An 18,579-nucleotide genomic window follows, 5' to 3' on the forward strand; every position below is an offset into this window, starting at 1 on the left:
TTAACAAAGATTCTCTTGTGACATGTCTGTTGGAAGCCTGTACTGTTCTGAGTTGAATGAAATTCACATTTTTTCACAACTTTGAAAATTAATTAAAAAAACAACTAAAATGTATAATTATTTTTCTTCGCATTTTGCATCCTCTAACACAGTATTACCCAAGAACAAATTCTCAAAATAATGAAAAATATAGTGGTAATATTCATTGGTTCACTTGACATGGAATGGCCCGATGGCATAATGTATGGTAGCCGCCCACCCTAGTTTCCATTCCAGATACACTAACAGCTCGGTGTGTTACATTGATTTGGTGGTGTAACCAATATCATGGACATTTCTTGGTGAACGATGTAGGATTTTCATATGCTCGTTTGAACTTAGCATTACATCCAGACTAGAAATGTACACCATTACCTTACAAAAGCTTTGTGAAATATTTATTATACCTGGTTACATCAGAAAAAGCACTTTGCACAATTCCATAATAAACTGTAATATTTCAGCTGTTGTATCATTAAACTGGATGTGTATGCGATACAAATGAACCCGTCACTTGTACATTGCTGAAAACAAATTACATTAAAAAAAGAAAAGAAATTGTGACATTTCTAGCAGGAAAAGGCACATTTCCAGCTCTCTTTTTTGTACAATATGAGTAAACTAGAATTCATAAGTTTAGTTTTCAGAAGTTCTGAAAAAGTGAAGGTTTTTACTAGTTCAGTCCATGTATTACTAAAAAGATAAATGGGGCAGAGGAGGGGGAATGGCAATAAAGGAGACGGCAATTACTTCTTTATCCATACATATACAAAAACATCAGGTATAGAAAAAAAACTTGTACTAAGTTTTCATTTTCACTTAAAAAAATGGCATAAAATGTAATAATTTACAATTTCAGATTTGCACCAAAAATCTTTCACAGAAATCAGGATCAATTTCAGGTTGACGAGGAGCATACATCTGACCACCTATCGCAGCCACAAGCAGTGGAGATGGCATGTGGCTGCCATCTTTACTAAAATCTATAGAAGTCATAAAGACAGATGGGCCAGTAACTTCCTTGATATTAATATCTCAAGGAAACCCAGTTTGTTTAGTGATTTGCATTCACAAACAAGTAAAACAAGCCGTAGAGTGATCCCACGTAGATACAACAGCAGAGAGAATTGCATTATAGAAGTTCGGCTACAATATTAAGGTGGTGTTGTAGACACGGTCACACATTTACCAAGGCTGGCAATTTTTACCCTAGTCAAATGCATTTGTAGGAGGTAGCTGGAATGATTTACATCAAATGTATTAAATAGGTGCAATATGTTATGCAGATATCTAATGATCTGTAAAACACAGTCACGCAATTGTTGAACCTACACCAAAAAAGATTTCATAAACATGAAATATTGTGACCAAGTTTTGTGCTCCATGATTACTTTCCTGACAGATGATTAAAACTTATGTTCATGAATCGTCAATAAAAAAAAATTAAAATAAAAATGTGTTCATTGACAATCGGGAAACAATTGGTAAAAACACAGCTTTTGGCTGGAGAACGGACTATTCCACTACCAAGTCCCTGCTAACAAATGCAGGATAAGAGCAAACAAAGAACGATATAATGTCCATAAATGATTATCAAAATACAAGAGTTTATTAGAAGATCAGGGATAGGGAAGAGGAGTGGTATACACACCCACATACATGATAAAAATGGGCACACATCACATATAGGTACATATCAATAGTTATATATATACTGAGTATACATGTCAGTGCATAATGGCACAGCCTCATTTGGCCATATTGGAACTAATTTGTCTATCCTCCAGGGTAACGGTATAGTGATAATAAAGCATATATAACATATAATTGCAAGTAGTAAATACTACAAACAGTCACCTGGGGTCAAAAGTCACATGTTCGGGGGCTGCAGAATGGACGTGTCCACCCCGAAATGCGTTTCGGCAGAGCCTTCGTCGGGGGACAGCACATAGAAGTGAGGAGCAGGTATAAAAGCAGGACACCATCCAATCAATTCGGGAACCGGAAGTGACGCATGCGTCACCATGGCAGCCGGAATGCCAGAGTCGGAGTCCGAGTTATGCACCAAACAATGTCAGCGACGGCATGTGCTTCTGACATGCCTTGGTGACACATTTGTTACTTCCAGTTCGTGTCGCGATTTGATTGGATGGTGTCCTGCTTTATACCAAGTCCTTAACTTATATGTGTCCTGCCCCTGATGAAGGCTCTGCCGAAACACGCTTCAGGGTGGACGCACGTTCATTCTGCAGCCCCGGGACACATAGGGACGCTTGACCCCAGGTGACTGTAGTATTTACCTATATGTGATGTGCGCCCATTTTTTGCATGTTTGTATATACACTCCTCCTCTCCCCTAGCCCTAATCTTCTAATAAACTTTTGTAGTTTGATTATCATTTATGGACATTATATCGTTTTTTATCTTTGCTCTTATCTATTAGATGATTTGTCCTGATATAGCTAATTAGTCTGATTACATGAAGTGAATATTATACTAATAATATATAGATCTTGAAAACAAGTTAATAAGACATGCTATATTTTCCTATCTTTTTCATAACAAATACAGGTGTCTGACCTTACAAAGTAGAACGGACTAGGCCTGCAGTCCTCTTTTAAACACAAGTACTGGTCTAAGGTGAACAACTAAGCACTAAGACCATGATAAGAAGGCAACATGGGCAAGAGGTAAAAACCTACGATCCAAATATAATATTGCCTCTATAAATACCACATGAGAGAACAATTCGAATAATGGCAGTCAGCTTATTATAGAAAAGCTGAAAAGGGGTCAAAAGGTGGGTGGAGGTCTGTCTAAGGCCACGTGCACACGTTCAGAATTTGGTCAGTATTTTACATCAACATTTGTAAGCCAAAACCAAAAGTGGAACAATTAGAGGAAAAGTATAATAGAAACACGTCACCACCTCTGTATTTATCACCCACTCCTGGTTTTGGCTTACAGATACTGATGCAAAATGCTGACCACATACTGAAAAAGGCCTTATAAATGAGGATTTGGAAAATAGAAAAGAAGATCTTAATAGGAGCAGTCGTGTGAAAAATACTATTAACCTGCAGCTATGGGGTTAATCTGCAGGTTAAAGGGAACCTGCTAGGCACCCCATGCCCTCCAACCCACAAGCATTTGTGTATTTATTGTTAAATACCCTGCCTAACCAGCCCTTTATAGTGATTATCACCTATATATGTTTAAAGAAAGTTTAGAACGTTTGCTTTTCCTACGCTAGTTAGCCCTTTGACTAGTAGATTGGGTGTTTCCCCAGACTAGTTGGCCCTCACAGAATGTTATCATGCCCCTGTGGGAGCGATGACGCTGGCTCTTGCAAATCATGTTATCGCCAGCTCTCTGCAAACCTCACGCATGTGCGTCTTTCTTCACCCACGTTGTGGTGCCTCTGAAGCCGGGTGTACACTTCCCACCTTCAGAGGCACACTGTGCATGTCTAGAAGTGAAGACGACAGTGATAATCACTATTAAGGGCTAGCTAGGCAGGGTATTTAACAACAAATACACAAATGCTGGTGGGTTGGAGGGCATGGGGGACCGGTCAGGTTCCCTTTAATAGTGTTCAGAAACCGTGCAAGAGCAGTGTTTAGAGCCTGGCTGCTGGGAGGAAATGAACTTTAATTCTCCTGGCAGCCTCAGACTTTCACTTATAGAGATGCGGCCGGCACGGCTTCAGTCACTCCTCAGCACATAGTAAGTGGTGACTGAAACCACACGCTGGCACTGACTGACAGCCGACTCTGTATTAATGAGCTACTGAGCTCGCAGTCACTGCTTCTGAACGCAATTAACATACAGATTAACCCCTATCTTCAGACTAATAGCATTTTTCAAATGACAGGTTACCTTTCACCACATTTACAAATAAATGTAGTCACTATGAAGAATTGGCATTCAAGGAGCATAGAAATCTTCAGCAAAGTCTTTCAGGAATGTGTTCTTTACAGTTAAAAGCATATTCTCAACTCATGCAGTTATGGCATATCCACGAGATAAGCTATAAATGTACAGATGCCACTACAGCACCTACCTATTCCTGAAAAGGTGATCACGCTGATCACGCACCAATGGGATCTGCATCGATCATACATTTATTGCATATCTAGTAGATATTGCATAAATGTGCTACATTTGAAAATTGCCATTAAAAGGTGCCCATATACTTAGATAGTAGGTAGCACACTCATTTGACTATCAGCTGTCCCTCCTAGCTCCTCCATACACACGCTGAGTGTGCATTTTTTTTCAATAGGGAGAGAAAGTAAGCTGCTGCCAGACACCACCAGAAGGGTCTTCTTTCCCGGGGTAGAGTTGGGAGGTCCACATACACGCTAGATTTCCTGCAGAAATCTGAGCGTTTGGATGACTATAATTTATGATGTCTGGGGCTCTTCAGAGTGGATAAAACTATGGAAAGTCATATGCCACAATGTATAAAAGACAGCAAGCCCAAGACTAGCGGCTTATCTAGGGACACATGGCATAAATGGTTAGACTTACAATATGAGTAACTGCTATATAACGTGATCTGAAAAAAACGCTAAACATGACAGGCAAGCATACAATGATATGATGGATATTTAAATTTGTAGTAGTACGAATATAAAAAGATAAGTAAGGACTTTAATTCCTTTTCTTTTATAGTCAAATATACTAGTACATGTCATAAAAAATCATCCCCCCAGTTTGTTTATCTGCTTAAAAATGTGCATTATTTTTACACTTCAGTGTGCGTCTGTTCCACAAACTCCAAGGACAGATGCCCCCATACTGGAGGCAAGACTTCCACGGTATCCTTATTAACAGGCTGGACTGTAAATTCAAGCCTGCCAGGAGCTGGTGGGCATGGATTCGGAACGGCTAGATCAACCACACGGTAAATGCAAGCATGTGCCAACCCTAGAAGATGAGGCTGTGAGTCTGGAGCTCGATGACAGGTAACACCACGACAGTATATGCGGAAGTGGCGAAAGTTATCCATAGCATGGCTCCAATGAAGGGTTAAGCTAACAAATAGCTGATTGCTTTCCTGGTCCCTTCGCCAATGTACATGAGTCAAGGTGAGGTCAGAAGGCTGCAAAGGACGTTGTAGAGGTAGAGAAGCATCTAAAATCTACAACAGAATAAAGAGCACAGTCAATGTCTTGTATTACATTATAACACTATAGTACTACTTTATTATCTCTTGCGTACCCTGCAGGGATGTCAAACTCAAATACACAGAGGGCAAAAATGAAAAGCTTGGACAAGGTCTTGGGCGAACCTTGATATTTATTTTAAAAAAGTCTAAAATTTAGGAAGTTTTTCCTTATCAAATATAATGATGAACCTTTTCATATGGAAACAAACTTAAAGGGGTTGTCCCACAAACAAAATACATTTTAATTAATAGATCTTAGTAAAAAAAATTAGAATATTATAATATATGTTGTGTAAGAGCAGTAAAGGATAGAAAACCTTGAATAACACAGATAATAAGTATGTTGCCAACAAAAGTGCCCCTTCAAACACAGTTAGATACCCCCCACAGTGAATTCCTCCACAGTACTCTCCACACGCATGGTATGGTGGCCCCAACACGGTATTATTCCCAAACTGAAATCCCCACACATAATGGGCCCCACATAGTCCTTCATACAGTATAGTATAATGGCCTCACATAGTCCTCAATACAGTATGATTGGGCCACACAGTCCTCCATACAATTGAAAGTGCGATGCAGAGCAGGGGACCTCTTTGCGTCGCAGGCCAAATATACTCACCCGGCGGGCTGGAGTTTGGCCCACGGGCCAGAGTTTGACATGTGTGCCCTAGAGCAGAGGTCCCCAACCGCCGGTCCGCGGACCAGGACCGGGCCGTTGGGGTTTTTCAGCCGGTACGCGGTGCCGCTGACAGCTAGCTCCGCGGCCCTGCGCCTGGTCAGAGCTCGCTCTGTGTGGATTTATAATGTTTTCTGCCATAGCCGTGACAGCTCGCAGCTCCAGGCAGAGAACATTATGCAGGACGGGGTGGGGCGTCGGGCGGGTCTTAATGACGCAGCCCTCCACAGCACAGCATGGTACCTGTTGTACGTCACGGGGCGGGTCTTAGTGACGCGGCCCTCCTGCACAGCATGGTGTGTTCCTGACGGGGTGGGGCGGCAGGCTCTCCTCACTGACACGCCCCCGGCAGAACATGTTATGTGGGGCGTGCTGGGGCAGCAGACTGGCTTCAGTGACGCGGCTCCCGGTACCGGTGTTCAGTGTGTAGCGCTGCTAAGCAGCAGCGCTGTATACACTGACGCTCAATGTACAATGCTGCTACTTAGCAGCGCTGTACACCGAGGTCCCGCCAGCATCCTCCCCATACAGCTCCACCCCTCCATAACCCCACCCCCATATGACCAAAGCCCCGCCCCCACCCCCACCAGGCCATGGAAAACTGGTCTTGCTTAAAGCCGGTCCCTGGTGCAAAAAAGGTTGGGGACCTCTGCCCTAGAGGAAGCTAATGCGAAACGTGCATTGGGGTGTGCAAGTATCGCTGTCTGGTCTGTATTATTTAGCTGCATCATCTATTAGCTTATAGGCTTTTTCTGTGGGTGACGTGGCTAGTACTTTGGTATGCTAATCTGCTACTTTAGTGAGCAATACTCATTGTGAATTCTTAGTAGTTTCATCCATGAGACCCTGCCATAACTGGCTAGGACAGTAAAGTCACATGATGTCTTAATTGACGAGACTTCACTACCAGGATTACTAACAGTTGATCTGGAAAAAGTATTTCACAAGAGTAAATACATTTAAAAGACTAAGCAAGAAGGAAAAGCTTGAGAAAAATTTTCAGACTAGATACCCTTATTTCTCCAACACGGCACACAAAGCTCTCATCTTCCCCGTTGTGCTTCGTTCTGGAAACATGTACTGATAAACCAGTCAGCAAACATCCACTTAGTTGCACCTCATAAAATCTAAAATGAAATGGTACCATCAGTTAACAAAATCGTCTTAATACCAGCGTCTCTAGTAAAAGCCATAACAATAAATGTATCACTGTAATTTTAAAATTAGCACAGTATTTTCTTAAACACTTCACAATTGCTGAAAGGACGCAGTAGTCAGCCTGATCTTATAACTTGGATCAGCAATTGTAAATGGTTCTGTACTAGATGCTAATGTGAAATATGTTCTGCAATGGTATGAGGATATTAAATAAATCAGCATATACGCTGATTTAACTGTAGTAACACGTAAACACAGGTTTTCTAATTTCAAGACACTTTAAAAATGTATGTTTGTTTTTTTCAGAACTTTCCTTATCTTTACCAACAACATGTTATTGTCTCTAAAAAGCAATGTTACCTTCGTGGAAGGCTAGCTGTTGTAGAAAGTTACTTCACATCAGCCGCTGCCTCTTGTAAAAGGGCAACTTCTGTACAATGTACACACCAGAGGTTCAAGCGAATGTATACATGCAGGGTGTATAAGTAATCAAAACCAAGGAAGATAAAGCCAGACAGAGGAAACTGATGACGAGGATAAGAGGAGAGAGACAATCCTATATGAATTTACAAAATATTAAGTAATAGTGTTTTGGGAACGTCACATCTTGAAATTACAAGCAGCACACTATTCACATTTACCTTTTTAACCATCCAAATGTCTTGTCCTGTTCAGGTGTTGTGAGAGATGTGGGGGGTTTTGAAAATGGTTCCAGAGTATGTGTCTGACTGGGGGCTCCTCCTGGGCAAAAGAGAAAAATGGTCAATCGGTATAATATATTATACATAAAGTAAAAATTGTTCTCCTCATAAACCCACATTTTACATTCAATGGATCATGAACCCAATTAACAGCAGAGCGGTGGCAGTCTCGTAGCAGTAACTCGACCTTATAGTTTACCAGGGACAAGAAAAGCGTCCTCTATGTTATACAGTCTCTAGTATGAAGGACAGCTTGTGGCATGAAGTACAAGGGGTTTCTACACTCTACCACAGATGCAGAGGGAGAGAGTAAAAATTAACTGGATAAACACAAGATACTTGTTAAAGTAAAATCAGCTACAGTACAGACCAAAAGTTTGGACACACCGTCATGACTTTGAAAAATGTACATTCACACTGAAGGCATCAAGACTATGAATTAACACATGTGGAATTATATACTTAACAAAAAAGTGTGAAACAACTGAAAATAGGTCTTATATTCTAGGTTCTTCAAAGTAGCCACCTTTTGCTTTGAGGACTGCTTTGCACTCTTGGCATTCTCATGATGAGCTTCAAGAGGTAGTCACCGGAAATGGTCTTCCAACAATCTTGAAGGAGTTCCAAGAGATGCTTAGCACTTGTTGGCCCTTTTGCCTTCACTCTGTGGTCCAGCTCACCCCAAACCATCTCGATTGGGTTCAGGTCTGGTGACTGTGGAGGCCAGGTCATCTGGAGTAGCACCCCATCACTCTCCTTCTTGGTCAAATAGCCCTTACACAGCCTGGAGGTGTGTTTGGGGTCATTGTCCTGTTGAAAAATAAATGATGGTCCAACTAAACGCAAACCGGATGGAACAGCATGCCGCTGCAAGATGCTGTGGTAGCCATGCTGGTTCAGTATGCCTTCAATTTTGAATAAATCCCCAACAGTGTCACCAGCAAAGCACCCCCACACCATCACACCTCCTCCTCCATGCTTCACGGTGGGAAACAGGCATGTAGAGTCCATCCGTTCACCTTTTCTGCGTCTCACAAAGACACAGTGGTTGGAACCAAAGATCTCAAATTTGGACTCATCAGACCAAAGCACAGATTTCCACTGGTCTAATGTCCATTCCTTGTGTTCTTTAGCCCAAACAAGTCTCTTCTGCTTGTTGCCTGTCCTAAGCAGTGGTTTCCTAGCAGCTATTTTACCATGAAGGCCTGCAGCACAAAGTCTCCTCTTAACAGTTGTTGTAGAGATGTGTCTGCTGCTAGAACTCTGTGTGGCATTGACCTGGTCTCTAATCTGAGCTGCTGTTAACCTGCCATTTCTGAGGCTGGTGACTCGGATAAACTTATCCTCAGAAGCAGAGGTGACTCTTTGTCTTCTTTTCCTGGGGTGGTCCTCATGTGAGCCAGTTTCTTTGTAGCGCTTTATGGTTTTTGCAACTGCACTTGGGGACACATTCAAAGTTTGCCCAATTTTTCGGACTGACTGACCTTCATTTCTTAAAGTAATGATGGCCACTCGTTTTTCTTTACTTAGAATTTGTATTATGGCAAGAAAAAAGCAGCTAACAGTCTATTCAGTAGGACTATCAGCTGTGTATCCACGTTACTTCTGCACAACACAACTGATGGTCCCAACCCCATTTATAAGGCAAGAAATCCCACTTATTAAACCTGACAGGACACACCTGTGAAGTGAAAACCATTTCCGGTGACTACCTCTTGAAGCTCATCAAGAGAATGCCAAGAGTGCAAAGCAGTCATCAAAGCAAAAGGTGGCTACTTTGAAGAACCTAGAATATAAGACATATTTTCAGTTGTTTCACACTTGTTTGTTAAGTATATAATTCCACATGTGTTAATTCATAGTTTTGATGCCTTCAGTGTGAATGTACAATTGACAAAGTCATGAAAATACAGAAAAATCTTTAAATGAGAAGGTGTGTCCAAACTTTTGGTCTGTACTGTATATCTGGTGCGGCAGGACCCAGATGTTGGCAACAAAAGGCCCACTGAGTACCCAAGGCCTGATTACAGGGGAGATCAACTACCAGCTAGTTTTTAAGATGATTTGTAAGGGCAGGCAGATTCCAGTCCAGCATGACATATTGCATTACACAAAGTACTGAACATTCAGAGATTGGAAATTTCAGTGGCTGTTTGCTGCTCTGAATAATCACTTTTCAAAAATATTTTTAGAGTAAACAGATATTTAGTGTTCAATTTACCTGCAGAGTCACTACATATAAAACAGTATTACACAGTTTTCATTGAAATCAATGGACTGTCAATTTAATACAAGGACGCCCAATGTCCTCCAGTACAACATAAGTCTATTGTGTAGCCTTGAGGACAGCAAATAGGAATAGTGCTATGGAATATTACAAAAGCAATATAGCGCAAGCCGACATGGTTTCTGCTTGCACATAAAGCAAATCTCTTACCAGTTATTTCAGTAACACTTTCCACGCCACAGAAAGGAGCGTCTTGTGTGGACAGCTCTAGTGACAATGAGACATTGGGAGCATCCTCCAACTTGTACACGATGGACAGCATGAGTTTTTCTGGAGCTGGAACATGTAAAGAGAACAACCTAGCCAACCCAGCCCACCCCCAAACATTCAAGGCATGAGAACATTTTACAAGTCACATGAGGGACAGATGCAGACAACAAACTTTATATAGTCACTGAAAACTAGATTAATCAATCATTTATCTATCATATAACATCAATGAATACAAAACATTCCTAAAAGACTTTGTTGTAGTATCTGTTAATAAAGTAATCTATGACAAAGATGTGAACACAGTTCCAGGTCCGGCCTACAGACACAAATGACAGTGGTCTTTTGGGCCCCCTCAGTGAGTCAGACTATTTGATGTTAAAGGGAACCGGTCATCTGAAAAAAAACACTATGAACCTGCAGATATGTGGTCAATCTGCAGGTTAATAGCATTCTGAAGCCGTTCGGCCATTGCACTAAGAGCCGGGCAGCCAGAACTTTTCTCCTAGCAATCTCCAGCTTTCAGTCATAAAGGCTTCAGTCATCGCTTAGTACATAGTAAACGATGGCTGTATCCATGCCCCCGGCACTGACTGACAGCCATCTCTGTACTGATGCACTGCTGAGCCGACTGTCAGCCAGTGCTGGGGTGTGGTTGCAGCTTTCGTTCACTATATACTGAGCGGTGACTGAAGCCGCATCTCTATGACTCAAAGCCAGAGGCTCCCGGAAGGAATAAAGTTAATTTCCTCACAACGGCTGGACTTTCATTGGGTGGTCCGAACTTCAAAAACCTGCAGATCAACCCCATATCAGCAGAACAGCGGTTTTTCACATGACAGGTTCCGTTTAACCCCCGGGCCATCTTCCATTTTTGGCTTTCGTTTTTTGCTCCCCTTCTTCCCAGAGTCATAACTTTTTTATTTTTCCAGTCAATATGCCCACTTGAGGGATTATTTTTTACGGGACAAGTTATACTTTCGAATGACATCATTGGTTTTACCATATCATGTACCGGCAAAACAGAAAAAAAATTCCAAGTGTGGTGAAATTGCAAAAAAAAAGTGCAATTCCATCGTTTTTCGGGGTGGTTTCTTTTACCATGTTCACTAAATGCTAAAAGTTTGTTACCAAACATGTATAGGTTCTTTTTTATTTAAGTGGGAAAAAAAAATTGCAAAGTTTGTTTAAAAAAAAAAAAAGGGGTTGCCATTTTCCGAGACCCGCAGCGTCTCCATTTTTCGGGATCTGGGGCCAGGTGAGGGCTTATTTTTGTGAGCCGAGCTGACGTTTTTATTGATACCATTTTAGGGTAGATACAATGTTTTGATTGCCCGTTATTGCAATGTTGCGGCAACCAAAAAAACGTAATTCTGGCGTTATGATTCTTTTTTATCATTACGTCATTTATCGATCAGATTAATTCCTTTTCTTTTTATATTGATAGATCGGGCGATATTGAATGTGGCGATGCCAAATAGGTGTATATTTGATTTATTTTTTTATTATTTTAATTTTGAATGGAGCAAGAGAGCGGGGTGATTTAAGCTTTTATACTATTTTAAAAACTTTTTTTTTCCATAGGAGACTAGAAGCTGCGATCATCTGATCGCCTGTGTGTAGCAGAAATTCTCATTTGCTATGAGCACCGACCGCTCATAGCAAGTGAACCCCTTAAAGACATGAATACGGCATATGTCTTTAAAGTGCACCTGTCAGCAGGATTGTGCTCAGTAAACCACATACATAGTCAAGTGGGCGACATTACACGGATTAAAATGATACCTTGGTTGATGAAATCCGCCCTGTGGTTCTTGTGTAATCTTTACTTTCAATTTGGAGATAATGATATGCTCGTGCTTCGGGGCGGGACTGTGGGGGGCGCTCTATCTGGTGCTCTGCTTACATATTCATCTGTATGCTCTTATGACAGCTCACTGATCCTTCACTGACCTGCCTCCTATTTTACATAATGCATCTAGTAGTGTAGGGCTAGGTAAAATGGGAGGCAGGTCAGTGAAGGCACAGTGAGCGGTCATAAGAGCATACAGCTGAATATATAAGCAGAGCACCAGACAGAGCGCCCCCCACAGGCCGCCCCAGAGCACGAGCATATCATCTCCCAACTGAAAGTAAAGATTACACAAGAACTTCAGGACGGATTTCATCAACCCAGGCATCATTCTAATTAGTGTAACGGCGCCCACTTGATAGTGTATGCAGTTTACTGAGCACAATCCTGCTGCTAGGTGCGCTTTAAGAGGTTAAAAAGAGCCATTGACACAGGCATGAATAGAGCCATATATATAAACAGAAAATTCTGGATCTACAACATACAGTCTGTGAAGCTTATGGTGATTATACATACACAAATATTAAAAGCCAACATCACTCAAGTGTGTAAATTATTTTGTATAAAAAGTCACAAAAAAACCCGCCGAAAACGTAATAGTCAAATAAAAAAACATGATTTGCAAATCCTGTCCTACTAATTCTCAAAGCTAAACCTTCCCACCCTATATTACAGTTTTTCACTTACTTCAAAGAAACCCCCTTAGTGTCCGCAGACAATGTTCCTTCAATAAGCAGGGAATAGCCTCCATGCCAGGCATCTTCTGGGCAGATCTGAGACTTGACATGACTAACACCTTCATCAATAGCAACTTCAGAGAAAATTGGTTGTAACTCCTGAGCGCTTAGGTTAAACCAAGGACCAATATCTTCAGCCTAACATGATAAAGTATTTGTAAATAAGAGTATACTATAATAAGAAATCTTAAAGGGGGTTTTCCCCACTAACAAAAGTTCATATTAACCAATAGATCTTGGAATAATAATGACTTCCACAATTGAATGTGTTAAATAAAAATGTTCCTGTGCTGAGATAATCTTATAAATGTGCCCCTGCTGTGTACTGTGAAATGGCTGTGCCTGACCGTGTACGGAACATGATCTGATCATACCACATCTCCTGGGCAGGGGAGGAAGGAAAAGAGGATACTGGTAGCACAGCATGGGATCACAGCTGATTGAGGTAAAAAACTGCCCTTCCTGTTTTTAAACAATGTTTTACATCAAAGAAAGAATCAGCCGTCATCCTGTGCTGTAATATCTATATAGTCCACCCCCTTCCCTGGAGATGTGGTATGATCAGACACGGCAATTACAGATTTATAAGATTATCTCAGCACAGGAACATTTTATTTAAACACATCCAATTGTAGAAATTATAATTATTCCAAGATCTATTGACTAAAATGAACTTCTGTTTGTGGGAAAACCCCTTTAAGGTGAGCAACATGTGATTAACCCCCTTAGTGACATAGCTAATTTTGACCTTAATGACCAGGCCAAATTTTACAATTCTGACCAGTGTCACTTTATGAAGTAATAACTGGAACAAAAATAGAAAGGATCAAATCAGCTCACCCTCTTATGGATCGATGCATGGAACAGCAGCAGTGCCACAGCAAAAATATAGAAAAAAGGAGGATATTTCCAGCATCCGAATAAAAGCCAAAAAGTTTATTTAAACATCCAATTAAATCGGGAAAATGATCACAATCTACCAAAGGCATCTAGTGTTGCAAATGCGTTTCAGACCTTGTGTTCCTTTTTTCAATAACTGTGGAACGCTTCAAAGGATCCCATTGATTCTCAGATTGTTTTTTATGTTTATTGTACTTCATGATAGTGGTAAAATATGCTCGATATGACTTGTATTAATTTGTGAAAATATCGCAATTTTGGCCAAAATTTTGAAAATTAAAAATCGCATCTTATCAACAATACTCAATAATATTCCATCACCTGTGGCTGTGGCGCACATGCACGAGTCATTCCCAAAAATCATTGGGCTATTGACTTGCGCAGTGATGCTGGGGAGATGTCAAGAATAGCGCGGTACGATAGATTTCAAACGGACTGGTAGGTGAATTATTCATTATACAAATTAGCTAAGGTGATGTAATATTATTGAGTATTGTTGATAAGATGTTTCTAGTGTATATAATATAAAACAAATCATGTAATGAGCTGCCTTATGGAATATGCAAGCACTATGATGCACTTTAACATTGTATGCACTAAAGGAGAGCACTTTTTGTGAAACTTTTATGATAATGGTTATTGAAATAATCTTAATTGTAATGCATATATATTATTCACCTGATGTATTGAGCACTGCTTGAGAAAGTTCCTCAATAGGAACGAAACGTTGCCACTGCTGCCATGACTATTTGTCAATAAACCACAGCTCAGCTTATTTAATGAACAATGGAGTGCTGCCTTTTTCTACATGGACTATGACTGAGGTTTGGTTGTGCCTGTTGGGCTTTGCACCCGTTGAAATATATATAGCTTGCCAAGTATTCAGACCCCTTTAAGTCACATGCTGTTCATTTCCTTGCGATCCTCCTTGAGATGTTTCTACTCCTTCATTGGAGTCCAGCTGTGTTTAATTCCTTAAAAGGCCAAGACGTACTAATACATACCTGCACCCTGGGACTTAAGAGCCAGGTATGGAATAGTACAACATGGCGATCGAGCCCGCGCTGATTGTCACAGCTGACACCTGGTGCTGTGAGCGGTCCCGCACCGCTCCCGGCACATTAACCCCCGCAATGCTGCGATCGAAGTCGATCGCAGCATTGCGGTGGCAAGGGAAGGTAATAGCGATACTCACCTCTCCTGCCGGCGTCCAACGCTGTCTGCCGCGGCTTCCCGGATGTTGCCATGACGACCCGATGCCGTTATGGCAACATGCAGTATCTTCTGCATCTGCAGAGCAGACAGCCTGTATAGCACAGGGATGGTGCTCCATCCCTATGCTATACAGGTGAACAGAATGTAAAAAGTGAAAGTCCCATAGTGGGACAAAGTATAAAGGTCCAAAAAGTGTTAAAAAATGAAAGAAAAAAAAAAAAAAATAATTAATGATGACGATATGGCGACTAGTGTTGAGCAAAAGTGTTCGCTACTTGAGTTTGCATCGGGTGCTCGGGTATGCACTGAGTATCGTGGGTGCTCAAGTGACATGCTCGAGTCTCCGCCCCATATGCTTCGCGGCCAAAAAAACAGGCGGGGATTGCCTGCCATGCACGAGCCATCCCCGCATGTTTTTTTTTGGGTGTCTAATAACCGTGAAACATGCGAGCGGGGACTCGAGCATGTCACTCGAGCACACGCGATACATGGTGCAAACCTGAGTACCCGATGCAAACTCAAGTAGCGCGCATTTGCACTCAAGACTAATGACAACTTATTCAATATGATGACCTAATGTTATCAAATTCTGTGTCGTACCTCTGGGTTCAAAATGTTCACTATACCCCTTGATAAAATCCTTGAGGGGTGTAGTTTCCAAAATGGGGTCACTTGTGGTGGGTTTCCACTATTTAGGCACATCAGGGGCTCTCCAAACGCGACATGGCGTCCGCTCTCAATTCCAGACAATTTTGCGTTAAAAAAAGTCACACAGTGCTCCTTCCCTTCTGAACCCTGCCGTGCGCCCAAACACTGTATTTTCCCCACATATGGGGTATTGGCGTACTCAGGAGAAATTGCACAAATGTTTTTGGCATCCATTTTCTCCTCTTACCCTTGTGAAAATAAAAAAATTGGGGCTAAAACATAAAAAAAAAAAAATCAAACTTTTTCCACAAAAATTATTTTCACGGCTCCATGTTATAAACTTCTGTAAAGCACTTGGGGGTTCAGGCTGCTCACCACGCATCTAGATAAGTTCCCTGAGGGGTCTAGTTTCCAAAATGGTGTCACTTGTGGGGGGTTTCCACTGTTTAGGCACATCAGGGGCTCCCCAAACGCAACATGGCGTCCGCTAATTATTCAAGCAAATTTTACATTCAAAAAGTCAAATGGTGCTCCTTCCCTTCCGAACCCTGCCGTGTGCCCAGTGTTTTTTCCCCACATATGGTGTATCTGCGTGCTCAGGGGAAATTGCACAACAAATTTTGGGGGTCCATTTTTTCCTGTTACCCCTGCGAAAATAAAAAAAAAAATTGGGTCTAAAGTAACATTTTTGTTAAAGTTAAATGTTAATTTTTTTCTTCCACATTCCAAAAATTCCTGCGACACACCTGAAGGGTTAATAAAGTTCCAGAATGTGGTTTTGAGCACCTTGAGGGGTGAAGTTTTTAGAATGGTGTCACTTTTGGGTATTTTCTGTCATAAAGACCCCTCAAAGTCACTTCAAATGTGATTCCTAAAAAAAAAAAAAATGGTTTTGTAAATTTTGTTGGAAAAATGAGAAATCGCTGGTCAACTTTTAACCCTTATAGCTCCCTAATAAAAAAAAAAATATATATATTGGTTCCAAAATTGTGCTGATGTAAAGTAGACATGTGGGAAATGTTATTTATTAACTATTTTGTGTGACATATCTCTCTGATTTAAGGGCATAAAAATTAGAATTTTGAAAATTGCTAAATTTTCGTTTTTTTTCACAAATAAGCGCAAGTGATATCGAAGAAATTTTACCACAATCATGAAGTACAATATGTCACGAAAAAAAACAATCTCAGAATCAGGGGGATCCGTTGAAGCATTCCAGAGTAATTACCTCAAAGTGACAGTGGTCAGAATTGTAAAAATTGGCCTGTTAACGTGCAAACCACCTTGGGGGTAAAGGGGTTAATTAAACTGATAGGTGTGTGCCTTTCCAAATCAAGTCCTGTCTATATAAGACCTCACAGCTCACAGTGCATGTCAGACCAAATGAGAATCATGAGCTCAAAGGAACCGCCCAAGGAGCACAGAGACAGAATTGTGGCAAGGCACAAATCTGGCCAAGGTTACAAAAGAATTTCCGCATTACTCAAGGTTCCTAAGAGCACAGTGGCCTCCATAATCCTTAAATGGAAGAAGTTTGGGACCACCAGAAGTCTTCCTAGACCTGGCCGTTCAGCCAAACTGAGAAATCGTGGGAGAAGAGCATTGGTGAGAGGTAGAGAAGAACCCCAAGATCACTGTGGCTGAGCTCCAGATATGCAGTAGGGAGATGGGAGAAAGTTCCACAAAGTCAATTATCACTGCACCCCTCCACCAGTCGGGCCTTTACGGCAGAGTGGCCCGATGGAAGCCTCTCCTCAGTGCAAGACATATGAAAGCCCGCATAGAGTTTGCTCAAAAACACATGAAGGACTCAGAGACTATGAGAAATAAGATTCTCTGGTCTGATAAGACGAAGATAGAACTTTTTGGTGATAATTCTAAGCGGTATGTGTGGAGAAAACCAGGCACTGCTCATCACCTGCCCAGTACAATCCCAACAGTGAAACATGGTGGTGGCAGCATCATGCTATGGGGGTGTTTTTTCAGCAGCAGGGACCGGAAAACTGGTTGCAATTGAAGGAAACATGAATGCGGTCAAGTACAGAGATATCCTAGATGAAAACCTCTTCCAGAGTGCTCTGGACCTCAGACTTGGCTGAAGGTTCACCTTCCAACAAGACAATAACCCTAAGCACACAGCTAAAATAACAAAGGCGTGGCTTCAGAACAACTCTGACCATTGTTGACTGGCCCAGCCAGAGCCCTAACCTAAACCCAATTGAGCATCTCTGAGAGACCTGAAAATGGCTGTCCACCATCCAACCTGACGGAACTGGAGAGGATCTGCAAGGAAGAATGGCAGAGGATCCCCAAATCCAGGTGTGAAAAACGTGTTGCATCATTCTCAAGAAGACTCATGGCTGTACTAGCTCAAAATGGTGCTTCTACTCAATACTGAGAAAAGGGTCCGAATACTTAGGACCATGTGATATTTCAGTTTTTCTCTTTAAATACATTTGCAAAAATTTCGACATTTCTGGTTTTTTTCAGTCAAGATGGGGTGCAGAGTGTACTTTAATGAGAAAAAAAATGAACTTTAGAATTTACCAAATGGCTGCAATGAAACAAAGAGTGAAAAATTTAAAGGGGTCTGAATACTTTCCGTACCCACTGTATATAGCAATCAAAATACACTTTTGTTTTTGATCCCATTTTTCATGAGCTGAACTCAAAGATCCAAGATTTTTTCTATGTGCACAAAATGCCTTTTTCTCTCAAATATTGTTTACAAATTTGTCTAAATCTGTGTTTAGTATCTGCTGTAACCACCATTTGCCTCACACAGTGCAACACATCTCCTTCGAAAAGAGTTAATCAGGTTGTTGATTGTGGCTTGTAGAATGGTGGTCCACTCCTCTTCAATGGCTGTGCGAAGTTGCTGGATATTGGCAGGAACTTGAACACGCTGATCCAGAGCATCCAAAACCTGCTCATTGGGTGACATGTGCGGTGAGTATGCAGGCCATGCAAGAACTGGGAT

General features: G+C 41.3%; 1 protein-coding gene across 2 annotated transcripts in view; it reads right to left on the reverse strand.

Annotated features, from left to right (window-relative positions):
- Positions 1 to 410: 410 nt before the first annotated feature.
- ENGASE (endo-beta-N-acetylglucosaminidase) overlaps positions 411 to 18,579 on the reverse strand; it is a 51,340-nt gene continuing 33,171 nt past the window's right edge. For both annotated transcript variants that reach the window (XM_073684095.1, XM_073684096.1), the window contains 5 exons: positions 12,787 to 12,974; positions 10,188 to 10,336; positions 7,691 to 7,790; positions 6,904 to 7,018; positions 411 to 5,185 (listed from right to left, as the gene is read on the reverse strand). In XM_073684095.1, the coding sequence (XP_073540196.1) occupies positions 4,790 to 5,185; positions 6,904 to 7,018; positions 7,691 to 7,790; positions 10,188 to 10,336; positions 12,787 to 12,974 (948 nt within the window). In that variant the 3' untranslated portion in view covers positions 411 to 4,789. The remainder of the gene's footprint in view (positions 5,186 to 6,903; positions 7,019 to 7,690; positions 7,791 to 10,187; positions 10,337 to 12,786; positions 12,975 to 18,579) is intronic.

Source organism: Phyllobates terribilis, unplaced genomic scaffold, assembly GCF_046119375.1.
Source record: "Phyllobates terribilis strain yellow unplaced genomic scaffold, ASM4611937v1 Scaffold_5__5_contigs__length_657084704, whole genome shotgun sequence".
In the NCBI taxonomy this organism is placed as follows: domain Eukaryota; kingdom Metazoa; phylum Chordata; class Amphibia; order Anura; family Dendrobatidae; genus Phyllobates; species Phyllobates terribilis.